General features: G+C 31.3%; 2 protein-coding genes across 5 annotated transcripts; one reads left to right on the top strand and one right to left on the bottom strand.

The window, feature by feature from the left end:
- Positions 1-3,762: 3,762 nt before the first annotated feature.
- On the top strand, positions 3,763-9,860 carry LOC100819415 (K homology RNA-binding domain-containing protein). Of its 4 annotated transcripts, none has more exons than NM_001401297.1 (7): positions 3,763-3,884; positions 6,908-6,958; positions 7,069-7,318; positions 7,698-7,846; positions 8,202-8,498; positions 8,600-8,794; positions 9,505-9,860. In NM_001401297.1, the coding sequence occupies exons 3-7, from the start codon at positions 7,072-7,074 to the stop codon at positions 9,514-9,516; spliced, it is 900 nt and encodes a 299-aa protein (NP_001388226.1). In that variant the 5' UTR covers positions 3,763-3,884; positions 6,908-6,958; positions 7,069-7,071; the 3' UTR covers positions 9,517-9,860. The 4 variants fall into 4 exon arrangements, with proteins under 4 accessions (NP_001388226.1, NP_001388228.1, NP_001242748.2 ...); NM_001401299.1 differs by lacking the exon at positions 6,908-6,958 and adding an exon at positions 4,403-4,959; NM_001255819.3 differs by lacking the exon at positions 9,505-9,860 and having other exon boundaries at positions 8,600-9,005.
- LOC100820311 (protein trichome birefringence-like 38) lies at positions 5,995-14,908 on the bottom strand. Its single transcript, XM_003518837.5, has 6 exons — positions 14,326-14,908; positions 13,529-13,700; positions 10,990-11,165; positions 10,380-10,538; positions 9,491-9,784; positions 5,995-6,527 (listed from the first exon to the last, which is right to left on the bottom strand). Exons 1-5 carry the CDS (start codon positions 14,640-14,642, stop codon positions 9,493-9,495), a joined length of 1,116 nt encoding a protein of 371 aa, XP_003518885.1. The 5' UTR covers positions 14,643-14,908; the 3' UTR covers positions 5,995-6,527; positions 9,491-9,492.
- Positions 14,909-16,965: the final 2,057 nt, after the last annotated feature.

Genomic DNA, 16,965 nt, shown 5'->3' with positions numbered 1-16,965 from the left:
TTATTTGTTTTTGTGCTATTCTCTGATTAAAACTAAAGTTCCAATCTGATAATTCATGCAGTAAGAGATCAATATTAAAATTCAACAAGAAGTTATCAAAATGAAATTCTAATTTCTAATTAAAAAAACATTTAAGATATTAAGAAAATGATGCATGGACACCGATGTACTCTACTAGAGAAGTGTAATATTATAAATAGCATATTGTGACAAGAAATATTTAAAGAAATAAAGAATACCAATTAGATGTATATACTCTTAAGATGTCCAAGTAATTACTTAGATATTAACACTTGAATTTTGTCCATTTTTTTTAAGTCAAAATGAGCTTTTGGGGGGCCTGCAAATGTCCGGAAATGCCGGCAGAATAAAGTTTCCTTGATATAACTTCCAAGAGCTATAGATAAATGTAACACCAAACAAGCCCAACAGAAAAAGTTGGATGAAATCATTACTTCTATGCAAATTTATAAAGAAATCATTCCGTAAATGACCTGCTAGTCAAAATGCCTCTAGATATATGGCACTCCGTGTTCACATTTCCAAGTTTCTTCAGCCAGGAAAAAAGGGTTTTGATTTTAAAATTCTGCCAGAAGGGACAATAATTGAGACACTCCTCCTAGAGAAATTCGTAACCAGCTGAAATCTTAATTGGGTTTAGGGGATATTTTTCCTCTTGTTTACAGACCATCCTACTGTGTGGCGGCTTACGTTATTACGTTGACCTTCTAGCTATAGAAATGTGTATATCATCAATCACTTCAAGATGTTGAATCTTTCATTTTCCTTTTGTTTTTAATTTAATTTTTTTTTTATGGATTATCTAAAAACTTTTCCCGTAAAAAGTAAACACATGATTATACAGTTGTTGTTCTAAGCTTTGGTGATTATATTATATGGTTATTAATGTTGTCACCAATTTTCTCAATGGTCAACAATGTTTAGCGCCATCATTACATTTGCAAATTCAGTTTATTGAATGGCACAATCAGAACAGATTCCTCAGCTCATCCATTTCTGGCAGGGGGAATAGCCTCGTGTGTGTTCACTTCATTTGCTTTTCTTGTCAAATCTTGTATCCTATAGTTAGGCACCACTCTTTAAACAAGCCATCCTCCAAATGCAACTAGGAGTTGTGAAACGGCCTTCCATGCCCATATTAATTGTTTTTGCACCTTGAAAGTATAGGCAAATATAGAATGCAGCTTATGCCTGAATTGTTTTACCTAACAGCAATTAATTTATAAGCAACTTTTGACCGTGATAGGGATCGGTAGTAAGTAGTACACTCTTTAGATACAAAAGGGGCAACTAACATGATTGGTATGTTGACAAATAATTATACACCCTAGGCTTGCGTCACCCTATGTATGAAAGAACATATATTGAGAGAGAATAATCTTTTAAATAAATTTTAGTATCTTGAAAAATTAGTCTTTTAACTTTTAACAATGAGATACTTCAAGTTCACTAAAGCACATACCATAACCAAAAGGGAAAAATTGTGAAGCCAATTTGGGTGGATTAAAAAGGGACCTCGATGATGCCAACTAGTACAACTTGTCCTGATTTTGGGTTGGCTTTAAATCACCAGAATCTTCCAGAGCTGCTTTTGTGCTTCATCTTAGCCTGTCCCTAAGGAAGATGATTGCAAAAATGTTTAGTATGGCAAAAGGGCAGTTGAATGACAAGAAAGGCTTGATATTTGACGAATTTGTGTCTTCAAAGGTTCCCAAGTCCTAACTGACACGAAAGGGATAGATAGTGCACAGAACACAAGAACTTCTAATCTTTGCTGACCCAACAAGCGGACATGCTGTGATTTCTGACTTCAAAACGTTTCAATTTCATCAACTTGTTTTGACTTCAACTTCCTGCTTTTTCACATTCTGTATGGATTCTGTTGCTTTGCTGAGTTTCATATTTTAATTCCACATTCCGTGTCTGCTACAAATTGTTGCATAACCAACTCATGATTTCGTTTTTGACTTTTGGCATAGATTTACACATTGATCAAGGTTAGAATGTAAATATTTCTAAGAAGAAATGCAAATACTAGCTGACTCTACGCATATTGGTTTTCCCATTGAACCGTAAAAAGATAAAATGTAAATAAATCGTTCATTTACAAAAGTAGGATAGGAATGAAAACTTCTCATATTTAGTTTTAAAAAGTATCTCAGATACAAGACATTAGTAAGAATTATAGTTTAGTTATCCCTGGCTTATCAAATTCATATTTTATAATTCAGAGGATAATTTTTTTTTATATTATTTTAAAATTTTAATATATTATTAATTATTTAATTTAAATTTTAATAGTTATATGTTAGTAAATATATTAATAAATATTTAAATATATTTCTATACAGACATATGCTGCAAATAAATATTATTATTTGGATGTTGTCCAAGGTAGGATTCTCCCTTCACTTTGGTGATACCTTATGTGCTCCTTTTTTACTCTTTGTATAAAAAGTTTATTTAATTTATTTTTTTATTTTTTATGGTTTGCACTCTTAATTTGGAATAATAAAAATTGAGTGAATTTTTTTGAATTATAATAGAATTATTTTTTATTTAATTTACTTTTTTAAGCTTTAAACGTCATCTAACAATGGTTTAATTGTTAAAAAATGTTATTAAGAAAACATCATCTAATTTTGGCTGAAATTAAAGGAAAAAATAAAATATATTAATATTAATTATTTAAATTCATACTTAATAATTCAATTAATTTATTATTAAATTATTTTCAAAATGTAATTTCAAATATATTTGTATCATGATATCTATCCTTTTAGCTTAAATTATTCCAAAAAATATATTAAGTCATTTATCTACATAAATCTTATTTTTACTTTTATTATGGTTAATTATATTTTAAATTAAATTATTTTCAAAAATAACTTGTTGATTAAATATTTTTTGTAAATAAATATCATAAGAAATGAAACTTTATTAAAATAAATAAATAAATAAATATTTTTCTGTGATTAAATTTCAACCAAATATCCAAGGAGAGATATATTTTCATGAATGATAAAATCTTGTATAATTTTCATTTATAAGGTCTAAATTTTAGTACAATAAATAATGTTATTAAATAATCTTGTATAATTTATTTTATAATAATCATTATAAAGGATACAATAATTTATAATTTGTCAAATTATTGCTGAACTAAAATACACACAAAATAAAACTTATATAAGAAAATATAATAAAAATTAAATCCATAGTGTAAAAATTTAGTTGCAAAATATTTTTTTATTAATTCAGCTAAAAAAAATATCATACTTAAGGTAACTATTTAAAAGATAGTTATTATTAATAAATAAAAAAATATATTTATTAAATTTATTATTTTGGAGAAAATGTATATGGGACTACCACGTGTCATCATCATAATAATGATCACAATTATATTATCTTTCATAGAGTTACATTCGACTTAGATAAATCTGTCTTGATAAAAAAAAATCCAAGACTATTTAAAATTGATTAGAAGTTACTTTTTAACTTGATTTGATCATTTTCAAAACCTACCTCAGTTTATCATACAAACTAGATTAAGCCTTGTATATATGTATTAATATTTTATTTTATTTTTCTCTGTTTTAATTTATTTGTATTTAGTATCGGAATTTTTTTTTATCTGTACGTCTTTCAAATTCAAATAGAAATAACAATAAATAATAATAATAAAAAGAACCGCCAAAGTCGTGAATAAGAGGGCGTGGAAGGCAAATAAACTAAAACGTGGTGGTGGCTCCGTCTCTCATCCTTTACAAAAACCTAAATTCTGCGAAGCACCGTTCTCTACATATCCAAACGCCACCGTTTTTCTCTTCTCTCCGTCTTCCGAAGCTTCGAGAATCATAGTAACTTCTGAAACCACTTTTCTCAACTCTTTATTCTACTCGCGTTAGGGTTTCCGCATTATTCTTTGTTTCCACTCTTCAATTTAATTTTTTTTCTTTCGAAAAGGAAATTCAAACGCGAGTTCTGGTGTTTTCGCTGTTTGTTAGTGTTGCGTAATTGTATTCTCTTTCTTCACTTCCCTTTCGCATCTGAACTTGTGCTCTGCGTTTTGTTCGGTGAAGTTGTTTCTCTGAACTTTGTTCTGTTATGGTTGAACGCTGGATTTGGTTATTTTATTCAGCGGATGCATGGTTCAAAATTTTTAAGGCATTGGAAGTTATGGAATTTAATTTTAGTTTGTATAGATATCAAATGGTGATTGATGTTGTTAACTAGGCCTCTCCTTGATGAGCAAGTGTAGATGGGATGATTGTTGAATTCTTTATTTCCCTTTTTTAGTTTCTTTTGTGTGTGGTTTGATTTTTGGTTTCTGTTGAAAAGGATACTGATATGTTGTTTCATGAGTTTGGTTTCATAGCTGCTGGGATGTCTGGGGAAGTTTTTGATGGACAAGATGCAGGCTATGTGCCTGAGAACCCTGAGTTTCCACAAAACCATTCTGATGAACACGATGGAGGAAATGTGATTGATGACTCTGGGTTCCCGCAGCTGCAGCCTGATGAACATGATGCTGGAGGGTTTCCGCAGCTGCAGCTGCAGCCTGATGAACACGAAGGCGGCAATTTGGCTGAGGATGCCAATCATCCTGAACATAATTTTGACGGGAATGATGTTGAAGGTTTGCCTGGACCTGATTTTCCTCCTCAAGAGCATGCAGAGGAACAACATGTTGGAGGAGACGTGACTGAGAATTTTGCCTCTGAGGAAAAGCAGGAACCTGAGGAGGATTTGAAAGGAGGTGAAGTAAAGAAGTGGCCAGGGTGGCCTGGAGAGAATGTTTTTAGGATGTTGGTTCCCGTGCAAAAGGTTGGCAGCATTATTGGACGAAAAGGAGAGTTTATTAGGAAAATTACTGAAGAGACTAAGGCTCGTATAAAAATTCTTGATGGTCCTCCTGGGACTGCAGAAAGAGCTGTGAGTATACTCTTCAGTTTCTTGTTATTCACGTAGTGATGGATAATCTTGGATATTCACTGTTTCAAGCACATTATACATATTTCTTATTGATCCTTAGGCTTATTGGAATGTGCTATCTGTGTTTGGATTGATTTTGTGCTTGGTATCCTGCACCTTCCTTGCAGTTAGGCTTTTACAGTTTTCCCCCTTCCCATTCATCAATTCTTTTATTGAATATGTTTGCACAATAGTTAACAATACCAAATAGTGGCATTGAGTGACGTATCCCAAAATTGAGACAGTGGGTAGTGGATTGGTTGCTTTGCTGAGGATCATATATTATATATTCAAGATAAATAATTTCATAATTTGTAGTATAGAATACACAAATGCTTAAAAATAAAATATTATCTAAAATTAAAGATATAATCATAATTCTTAACCAAAAAGTTATAGTCTAATAAATATTCACCATTAATTTGAGCTATAATTAACATTGTGAGAAATGAGATTATAGGAAATTAAAAGAAAATAGGAAGATGATGGAATTCATAGAAAAACGGATGGCCACGACGGGAAAGTTAGTGAAATTTTATGCACCATAGAGCACACTACACAAATAATCAAAGATAGTCTTGTATGTCTTAGTTAAGTTGCTGCAATTAAGAAGGGCCCTATTATTATAGTTTTTTTTTTTAACTGCAAAACAGAGGTTGGAGGTGAGCTTTGCAACAAAATGAATGGGCTTGGCTGGAAAAGGGGTGGATTGGGCTAAATGGGGTGAATACGGCTTTCATGCAATTTGGCTGCTATTTGTGCAAAAAAGCTGTACTTTCTTGTGGCGACCTGCAGCTGTGATGCTCTGCTCCAGCGTTATAGTGCTGCTGTTAGTACCTATGGTTTGTAGTCATGTTCCCCCATACTGTAAGCTGATACACAGTGGCAAAACTTGATTGGCATTGTTTGGGCTGAAACTTCATGTCTTGTATGGATTCTTTGCTTGATCATTATGAATCAGAGTCATGAAAATATAATATAGGGAACATCAGTCCATGAACATTAACTCCAATCGTTCTTACTATATCTTCTAGTAATTGATTAGTGCTTTGATGTGGAAAACATCTATTTGACAAAACAAACTTATATCATGAGTTGAAACTTAATTGACTATTCGTGATAAAACATGATAACACATGAATACTATTGCTAAGGAACCATGTGATGAAAACAAAAACAAAAATCATCAAAGGAGTAAAAGTATATAAAAATATAAATAATCTAGCTGAATCCAAGAAATGATAATGAATTAAACAAGTGAATATATAAAAAGAGATGTCTTTTGTCACGATGACCAAATGGATGTGTGCAGGTTGTCAACTAATATGAATGACTAAGGTGGCTTCAAATTGAAGAACCAAAGTTCAAGTTGCAGGGAAACAGCAATGAGCATTTACAACTGCCGAATGTTGTTTTTTGACTTAAGAATCAAATAGTCTGTGCAGATTTTGGTGGCAAGAAGCGTTCACTCCCTGGTAACTTCAGAACTTGGTCGATTGGTGTCTTGCCACACTCCTTGAAACACTTACCTGGAAAACATTCTTAAAGTCACTTCAATAAAAAAAAAAAAGCTATCCAAATATTAAGTACACTCAAACTGGGTAGATGAAGTTTGGAAACCATCAGAAAAATTTATAAATCTGAAATATATCTTGGTCCATTTAATTACTTCAAGGGCATATATCATTATGAAATTCCTCTCAAGATATAAAATTATTAATTATGAATTGAAGTATTTATACTAATTTTTGGACTCAGGGACGCACCCTTAGAAATGAAAATAAAGATAAAACAAAATTTAGCTTGAGATAGTTAAAATAATTTCTAATTTGTTGAACCAAAGATGCACTGGTTGTAGGAAATGAAATAAGGTTAAAGGCTACAACAATTTTATTTTTGTTTTTGCAAGGGATGCAATAGTGATATGTTTTTTGGAACATGGCAATGAATCAGCTGATGAGTTAAGTATATAAAATTAGATCGCTATAATTTGAAATTTAGCTGTTTTTGGTGTTCATGAAGGTCCTGCTTATGTTGTGTTTCTGAATTCTCCTTTTATGCTTTTAAAAGGTAATGGTTTCTGCGAAAGAAGAGCCAGATTGCAGCATACCGCCTGCTGTTGATGGTTTGTTAAGGGTTCATAAACAAGTTGTCAACGTGGACCCTCATCCTGCCGATAGTGCATCAGGTGCAGGACGCCCAGTTGTTACAAGGCTTCTAGTGGCAGATACTCAAGCAGGAAGCTTGATTGGGAAGCAGGGGTCCACTATAAAATCCTTTCAAGATGCCACAGGGTGCAATATACGCATTCTTGGTTCAGGTGCGCTCACTACCATTGTAAATTACATTGGGAAATGTTGCTTGTTTGTCAATGAACACATTTTCCTTTTCAATATATTTTCACTGCAAGTCTTTTTATTGTGTCGTTGGCGTATTTTCCCTAATTGTATATTTTCTCGAAAAGATTTTCCCTAGTTGTATTGAGTCTTTGTCATTGCATATGTTATCAGTACCACTGAATCTGCCTCCCCTCAGATGCACTATTTTTTGTACGGCTATTCTTATTACATATTTGATTAGTTGGTTGTGTTTTTTGTCAAGTAATGCACTGATATTTTGTAAACATATATTTGAGAATCATGATTTATGATATCCAAGTTTGTGATTATGGTACCTGAATGATATATTTTATACAACAGAACACCTGCCAGTTTTTGCTCTGCGAGATGATAGTGTTGTTGAAATACAAGGGGAATCTTCTGGGGTTCACAAGGCGGTTGAACTTGTTGCAATTCATCTACGTAAATTCTTGGTTGATCGCAGCATAGTTGTAGTATTTGAAACACAAGTGAGTTCATTTTATTTTCAATTGTTTATTCAAAGCTGAAAGGTGGGAAGGACCAGATTAAGAATGTATATAGATGAGTTATCTCATGAGATTCATTGTGTCATGATAAGTCATTAAGCTGATTTGAACACTCCAAGCTATATATGAAATGATGTTTTCAAGCTTGGGCTATATTTTGGGGATAATTGATTGGGATAGGTTAGTCATAGAGTGGGATTGAAAGCGTCATAGGCTAGGATACCTGCCAATTGCATATGTATACTTGACTTTCATCATTCATTGTCTTTGTATTTTGAGAAGGGTTTTAATGTTTTTTCAATTTACATAATTTTTTTTTCTTCCTCCAATACTTCAGATGCAAAGGCCAGATGTTCGAGTAAACCAGAATGTGCCACCAGGCCCACCACACCAACCTTGGGGTCCTCCTCAAGGTTTTCAAGCTCCTGGACCTGGTAGTGGTGGTGGACCTGCTTTTCCACCCAATCCTCAGTATATGCCGCCTTCACATAACTATGATAATTACTACCCACCTGCTGACCTGCCTCCTATGGACAAGCATCTTCATCAGGGTCCAGCACCTGCCTATGTAAGGGATGCTTCTATGGGAATTCATTCATCCAGTGCACAGCCACAACAATCTGTTGTGACTAAGGTATCCTTTTTTGCCCAAATGAGTATTGCAGACAGCAGCGTTGGTTTTGAAGCATTTATTTATTTATTGTGACTTAATTTGATTTCTATTGTACTATGTAGGTCACGCAGCACATGCAAATTCCTTTGTCCTATGCAGATGCTGTTATTGGAGCATCAGGGGCAAACATCAGCTACATCCGTCGAGCTAGTGGAGCAAGTATTACAATTCAGGAGACCAGGGGTGTGCCAGGAGAGATGACTGTTGAGATAAGTGGTACTGCTTCACAAATACAGGCTGCCCAACAGCTAGTACAGGTATTTCATTTTAAAGGGCTTTTGCATTCGTCTAATCTACACGTTAGCTATCTTATAGTTATTGTTTGATATAGACTAGCTAATTTATTTATTTATTTTGTGCTTGGAAGTGGCAACAGTTAATTTTATGTCTTTATTGTATGTATATTCTTGTATGCTTTAATAGCTTCCTATATACTACTTAATTCTTGTCTCTGCATATTAATTTTAATTATAAATGTATTAGGGTTAAGTAAAAGTTTTGTTTTTTCAATATTCATTCTTTTACATACAAATACTACTTACAAGTAAATAGTATAAATAAATATTAGTGTCAAATAAGGAGAGGGAATGCAGTTGATATCCAAGTATTTGTCTATTTCTTGTATTTTTGTCATGAGGTTTGAATGACAAATGATGAAGTTAGGTTTAAATGATTATTATAAATGATGCAGAGGATAGGAAAGATTGTTATTATCATTGTCCTGTGAGATGATGCTAGTTTTTTCTTTTCCCTAATGAACATTGAATTAGTGAAAGCTTATCTTGATTAGAGAAGAAAGGTGCAGATTATGAAATGGAAAGTAATTACTTTAAAACATTTTTGGGGCAAGTTATATCATTGTACCAGCTTGTTGATGCTCAATGCTATCTATAAGAGTCCTATAATACAAATAAATCCAATCCTTTACTAGATAATAGTATAACATTCTATACCTTCACATTGATAGAGCTGCATATAGGAGTTCATTCCAAGTATCAGGTAGTCCTGGTAGGCACCAATGGCTGCAATCATTACCGGTGTGATCCACTCCATAGACAGAAGGATGTGCATCTTTTCTTAGTTGTGACAGAAGTGTTATGTCAAGTAGATAAACTTGATTCTTCATGTTCTTCAACACTTTGTTCACTATGTTTGCTGCTGGAGGTAGACCTGCTGGATATGTTGACCCAGCTAATGGTTCAAGTTCTCCACTACAACTCTTTCTTGGTTGATTCCACTCTTGACCTCTATAAAATGCATTTTAATTAATGCTATTAACTAGCAATAGAATTTTGAGAATGTTAAGTTTCACTTTCAGCTATTTATAAACTTAGAAAGATGAGCATAGAATATCATGTGATGACATTTTTTTTTAATAAACTTATCTGTAAGTACTAATAAGAAAAAAAAAAATGTAAGGTATGTAAAAGGAATTAAATTTCTTTCATAAGTTATAATTAGTACTTAACTTTAAAAGAAACTTCTTCATCTATCTTTTTCAAAAATTGAAATGCATAAGTTAAATTTAACTTGTGAAAGATGGAAACTCAAAACATTTTACATTCTTATTTTCTTTTTCATTAGTATTTATAGAAAGGTTTATTCAAACACGACTAATGTTCTAGTTTCAATTGCTTGAATTTTAGTAGCACTTGGTGTAACTTAATTTTTCTTTAACGTCTCTTTAAAAGGAAAAATGGATAAAACGTAATTTACAAGAAACTTTAAATAATAAAGTAATTTCTTTTAACAAAGAAAAACTTCAACTCAAAACTTGCATAAAATGAGCATTTATTTTTAAAAGAAGAATAAGGAATTGGGCAAATGAGAGTAGTTTCTTACTGATAATGAGTAGGAGAAATGCCTTGAAATAAAACTTTAGTTTTGTTAAGGTCAATATTTTGATCAACCCATCCAGCCCATGTGGTCAACCCTTTGAAAAATGCATCCAAACGATCCATATCCTTTACTAGATTGGAACCGTCCCTTATGTAATCCCATCTGAATATAGCAAACATGGACATGAGTCAAGTTTTAGTGTTTAACAGAATGGAGAGTGAATCAGTGAGGTGTTACCAAGAAAATCAGAAATCCTAACAAACACAACCTTTTTCTTTTAGGTAGACAGATAAACATTTTTCAATAGACACTTGTAAGAGAAGAAAAAAAAGTGAAACAAATTTTTCTATAAGTAAAAATTAACTTATGTAACTAAATATGGTATGACAGTTAGTAGATAAAATTATTTTTTTAACCATGTGATTAAAAATTTGATCTATAATCAGTATTTATCAAAAATATTTATTAAAAGAAGTCAACCTTAAAAAGAAAAGTTTATAGATCTACAACTTGATTAATTTTAACTTTTAGAATCTTTTTTCTATAAATCTTCATGAAAAAATTTATCCAAATATAAGCTAAACAACGTTATGTAAATATGAAAGCACAATACCCTTGAGAATCTCCTTTGTGGGTCCACCAATGCCATGAGTTGAAGATCAACATGTCCATGCCTGTCCAAGCATCACCAGCTTTGATGGAGTTTAGTGTGAGCACTCTTCCAACATCTTCTCTATCTATGTCCACCAAATATGGTGTGCGGTATAGTTGTATGGTTACTCCATAGTCCTGCACAAACCCACCAACTAGTATCATTAGCTACCATATTTTTATTTAGGTGGTTGAGATTAAATTTCAAATTCAAACAGATTTGAGGAAGGAAGAAAAAAAATAAAAGGCAACACAAATTGAGCTTGCAGTCTCGAGGTTCAATTCAATCATTACAAAGAAGAGGAGTGTGAACTGTGAATGCATACAATATTCACGTGGAAAACAGTAACTTGTCTACACAAGTTAATTATATTAAAATAATAATACTTACAGAAATGTATGAAAAGTTTTTTTAGAGGAAAAAGAATAAATATTAACTATTACATCTAATTTTATGGATGATTAGTATTAAATTAAAATATACACAAGTTATGTCAATTTTTTAAAAAGTCACAAGACTAGATGGTCACAAGATATTGAATCTTTACTATCTATATATGATATATAGTGTGATCCAAATTTATTCTCTTTATTCTCATATAAAATAATTCTCACACTGTACTCCAATAACAATACCTTTTAGACTAAGTTAATAGAAAATTCGCTAAAGTACCGACTTAAAATATTTTTTCCTTGAAAAGATATAAATATACTCTACTATGTAATGGCTTCCTGTTTTTTAATTGAAAATGGAAAATGGTATGACTAACATAAATAATTAATATCAATTCCTATACGAATTTTTTCTTCATCAATTGCCTATAAAAATTAATTATTGAATTTCTATATTCGATACATATATATAATTGGGAAATTTAGCTAAATTTAGTAGGTTGAGTTTAAGAATTTATTGAACATTGATCTAAACATATACGAATCCTTATAATATTGGGATATTTGACTATAAACATTTTTTTTAAACCTCTTGATTATCAAATCGTACATCTTTTCCATTTCTAAGGAATCCCGCGGTGAACTACTAGGGGCAGGGTTGCTATCCGGGTTCCCCAATTATGATTCTTTTTACTCATTTCCTTCTATGTGCTATAAATTCAGGCCACAAATTTATCGAATGTTTGCAAACATAAGGCATTCTGCGGTTTGACATGATAGGCCATAAATGAATTTTGATTATGATGTAATAAGTGAGATGATATGGTTCAGTTTGTTTAAGCCTGTATTTTAAAATAAGTGTTTTTTTTAAATAAAATAAATACTTTTATGGTTTTTTATGTGTTTGTCTAAATTATTTTTATTTAAAAAAACAAATCTATCTCCTTAAAAAACGCTTAAATATGTTGATTAAACCAAAAGTCTAAAATAATGAAGGCAAATAATTGCAAGAGAGCCTCCAACTTGTTGGACTCACATGTTGGCAAGCACCTCACAGCCTGTCAAGTCTTATTCAGATGCATCTTAATGGAAAACGGAAAAAGCATTATTGGGACCTTTTATAATTTTTGGCTTAATCTTGATAATGATAGGTAAATTGACTGTTTGCCCCACGCATTTAAGCACACATAATTTTTATGTAGAATTGATTTTCTTCAAATGATTGCTTGTATTTTTACTTGCCCATATTTTCAACTTGCCTTTCATGGCATTATCATTATTCAAATTAAGCAGTTGCTTTCTCTGACTTTTTTTTTTTCTGTTTTAGAGGAGAAGTACTCACGTATTGAAGTTTTCCAATATATATAAAAAGGAATTAATACTTAATTTAACTACGATTCACGTGAATGATTAGTGTAAATTATTGTAATTTCAGTTCTCGTAATTTCTAATCTTGAGGGATTTAGAACTACTAGCCGTTTTTTGGGTATTAAGTACTAGCCGTTTGTATGTTCTTCGATTTAATTGCTCCTTCTCTTTTTTACTTTAGTCTTTTATTAGAGCTTATTTTACTTCGATCCCATTAAATATTTGTTCTGTCAAAATCTAACTTAAATTCATTAAACTGGGAGCGAGGGAATGAACATTTGATTCACCTGTATAATATAGGAGTAATAATTAGTAAATCCTATTCTAAACACTTTGTTAATACTTTTTTTTTTTCATACGTAAAAATAAAGACATGTACAGTAGAGTTGATAACTCACGCAACCATTTAAGTCTCAATCAAACATTTAAACTAGACCCTTTTGATACACTCCATTAATACTTATTATATCTATCTATGTTTTTATCATATCATATTTCTCTCTCTTTTTTTTTTCTTTCTCTCACTGAATGTCAGTGATTTACTCTTTTTCTCACTGAATGCCATTTATAATGATATATCACATCAATACAAATATTTTATGCTATAGTAATAGAATGGATAAACAAAGAATGGGAAGAAAAATGAAGACACGCGTACACGTGAGAATGTTGTATTAACTAGTGTTTTTGTGCAATAAATCCGAAAGAAGACAAAGAGAACAAAATGAAAAGTAGCAAACCTCGAAGGTCACAGTGGAGATTGCTTGTCTCCTCACAAAGCTGGTGGTGGCATTCGGCACCGACGCGTGAAGCATGCAGGACAATGATTCCCACATGTTCAGACTCAATGAGTCTCCCACAAACATTATCTTCTTGCCCTTCCACTTGTTCAAGAAACTCACTCCATCGAACCTACAATTAATACAAAAATTACAATATTACACACAAACAAAACCCGTGACGTGAGTCTACTTATTGCACGATAAAATGTTGTTAATTAAATTTTAGAGACTTAAAACATGTTTCTTAATAACACCTTGTGATACTATTTGTAATTAACAAGGAGTCTCTGGTTTAAAACATTTTTTCATAGACCAAAAGTATATCATCCACGCGGTGAGCAAATATTGTTTGAATCAGATAACACTACATATTATAAGTTGTAAAAATTTTCTTTTATTACATAAGTAAGATATAATTAAACTTGAGACATCTAATTAAGGTGAAACAATCCGTGCCAATTGTAACAACTCTAAATCATTTTTGTTTAACTCACAAAGCCAAATTGAAGAACTTTTGTCATACCCCATTTACCAGTTAAAAACTTTCAAAACTAACTTTTGGTAGATAAAAAAGAACCATGGAAGCTATATCGATCCTTATCTTTTTAAGAAAAGGATAACTTCTTTTCAAACAAGTTCGTCTATTTTACATGTTACCCATCTACTTGTAACAATTACAAAAAAAGGGAATTTTGGTTTGAAACCATAGTGCTGTTATATAAAGCAAATATGCATTTCATAAAAGTGAACACTACCTGGGTAAGGCACATGAATCAGGCTTCCAAGAGTATTTGAGATACTGCCTGTCGGGTCTCCCATACTTTTGGCAATCAAACTCAGCATCTATAAAGGGGCAGCTTGAGGAGTCATAGAGAGGATGTGAAGAAGGGTCAATAACCCAACTTCCAATGAACAAATTACATCTATTCAACTCCTTTCTCCCCTTCAAGCGAGCCACATTATGATTATTATCATTATTATGTGACTTTGCTGCCCTTGCTTGGTGCAAGGACACAAATAGAGCTAAGCAAAACAAAGAGAGCAAAACCAGGGTCCTGACTTTGGAACCCATAATATGGTGTTGTGTTGTGGTACCTACTATATTTTGAGGTCCCCAGAAGATGAGAGGGAGAGAGAGAAGAAAATGCCTTGTAAGTTGTAAGTGCTTTTGTTTTTCACTTGCGTGTGAGTTTATATAGGAGAGAGAAACACAAGAAAAAAAGTTGTACCCTAGGGGTGGGTTCACATGGTTTTGCTTGTGAACTTTGATTGATTATTATTTTCTTAACATGAGTTGGAAGATCAGGGATCTTGGATGGATTCGTTGTTATGGTGCTCTATGTGACTTGTGGGTTTGAAATTGATGAGAGCTTGTTTTATGGGGAAAATCAAATGTTACTACTATACATTATTGAGTATGAAAATTGTTCTTTTGTGCTCCACTGGCCCTGCAGCATGTCACGGGACACATCGAATTTCCATGATGTACTATTTCATTTGCTTCAACATTGTTTTCCTAACTATTAATTAAATTGCGTCATCTAGCTAGTGCGATATCATGATAAATAAAACCAAATTAGCTATGAAAATCTTCAGTACCCCACACACAATTACAGAGCCGGGTGGGATTGCTTTATGGATAAATAATTGAGGTTTAGTCATCTATGAAAAGAAGGCTTACTTTTAGGTGTAAAAACAATTCATATTTTATAAATTATAGTACGAGAAAATAACATATATATATATATATATACATATATATTAGTGATAATGCATATTATATTGTTAATTTAATTATAAATAATTATGTATGGTATGATAACTTCATTAACTTTAATAATAATTATATTTTTTTAGGCAGAAAATAACTACATTAAAAGGGATAAAGGTTTTTACACTAACACTACATATCCATTAAATACATTTTTTAAAGATTTTTTGTTTGAAATACTATTACAGGGTTGCTATTTGGTACGAAAAACAACAACTAAAAATGCACGAAATCTGATGGGGATTAATATCCTTTTTTTAAAACTAATCTTAATTAAAAAGTTAAAAAATTTAAAATAAGTTTTTATGGAAAACAAAGGTTCGTGCAGGTTTACAAAACCGGTTTTCGTACTTCTTAGTACTTAGCATTTTCCATAAGATTATAACAGAATTTATTATTTTGCTAGATTGGTGTTCAAATTTGGCAACTACATTTACTCCATTCCTCTCATGTTTCTTGTCGGACTCAATATAAATGAAAAACTTCATGGTTTTTTTTTTTTTAAAGACCACCGTGGCCACAAATTACTCAAGTTGTTTTTTAAATGATGATAATAATAATAATAATGAGGTTTGAATTTATGTTCTTATATACATTGCTCAAACTCTTTATCATTGCATCAATCTTAATAGCTTACTTATAATGGAATTTTTCGACTTAAGACTACAGATATTTTTTTTTATAAGAACTGATTCTTTTAAAATTAATATTATTCACAATGATACTAACTCTCGCAAAAAAATTTCCATTCACGTACTGTTAGAGTTTCAAGTAAAATCCTACGTCCAATAAAAATGAAAAAATTAAATACATATAATTCATAAATTTGAGTTTTAAGGATTTAGAGTCCTTCTAATTTACTCTTAAAGATTTAGTTTGTTACATGTTCCTAAAACGAGTGTATACTAATGCTCATAGTTATTAACACTCTCATTTTTTACATGGAAATGTTATAATTTACTAGATTTCTTTTAAAGTTATCTTAGTAACATACTCTTTTTAAAAATAAGTAAAGATATATTAATTTTCTCTTCGAATATTAAACATCTAAAAATATATATCTTTTTTGTCGTTAAATATAGTTTAAAAAAACAAACCAAATTTGTTGTCTTAATTTATTAAAGAGGGATACATTCACATCAAAGATTATGAAGAGAAAGCGCCAGCACAATGTTATACAATTAGCATGTCGTTTTGGAATTTAGTTTTTCCTTGTAAATATTTTATTATTATTTTAATTATAAAGGTCATAATATAACTAAAATTAATTGTCTTTACTCTAGAGTAAACCCAAGCCTGAAGATCCCATAAAGGACTTTGAAACAAAAACTACTAGAAGAAAATAAACTTCCTAAATATTTTGGCATCATTTTCGAATATCACCCCAGTTGTGTCGGGTCAACTCTTGTTTTCCATTAGAAAAACTCAAAGTATATTAACAATTAATATTAATCTAGTAGGGAGCATCATAATGCGGAAAACACCAAAAAACAGAATTTTTCAACGACACATTGACACGAGTAGTGATAGCTCTTCAAAAATTTATAAATAATTTTAAATTTATTCATTTAAAATTAAGTAAAACTCTCAAATCTAGAAAGTAGAAGTTTTTTTTATAAATATT

This window comes from Glycine max, chromosome 2 (genome assembly GCF_000004515.6).
Source record: "Glycine max cultivar Williams 82 chromosome 2, Glycine_max_v4.0, whole genome shotgun sequence".
Lineage (NCBI taxonomy): Eukaryota > Viridiplantae > Streptophyta > Magnoliopsida > Fabales > Fabaceae > Glycine > Glycine max.
The sequence above is the reverse complement of the archived record's forward strand: the minus strand, read 5'-3'. Positions and strand labels throughout refer to the sequence as shown.

Excerpts from the sequence above, each read along its gene's own strand:
- LOC100819415 (NM_001401298.1), top strand. The coding sequence starts at position 4,411 with ATGTCTGGGGAAGTTTTTGATGGACAAGATGCAGGCTATGTGCCTGAG. Across the intron at positions 7,319-7,697 it reads TATACGCATTCTTGGTTCAG|AACACCTGCCAGTTTTTGCT; the intron begins GTGCGCTCACTA and ends TTTATACAACAG. Across the intron at positions 7,847-8,201 it reads TTGTAGTATTTGAAACACAA|ATGCAAAGGCCAGATGTTCG; the intron begins GTGAGTTCATTT and ends CCAATACTTCAG.
- LOC100820311 (XM_003518837.5), bottom strand. The coding sequence starts at position 14,642 with ATGGGTTCCAAAGTCAGGACCCTGGTTTTGCTCTCTTTGTTTTGCTTA. Across the intron at positions 11,166-13,528 it reads TCTCCACTGTGACCTTCGAG|GACTATGGAGTAACCATACA; the intron begins GTTTGCTACTTT and ends GGGTTTGTGCAG. Across the intron at positions 10,539-10,989 it reads CACAAAGGAGATTCTCAAGG|ATGGGATTACATAAGGGACG; the intron begins GTATTGTGCTTT and ends TGCTATATTCAG.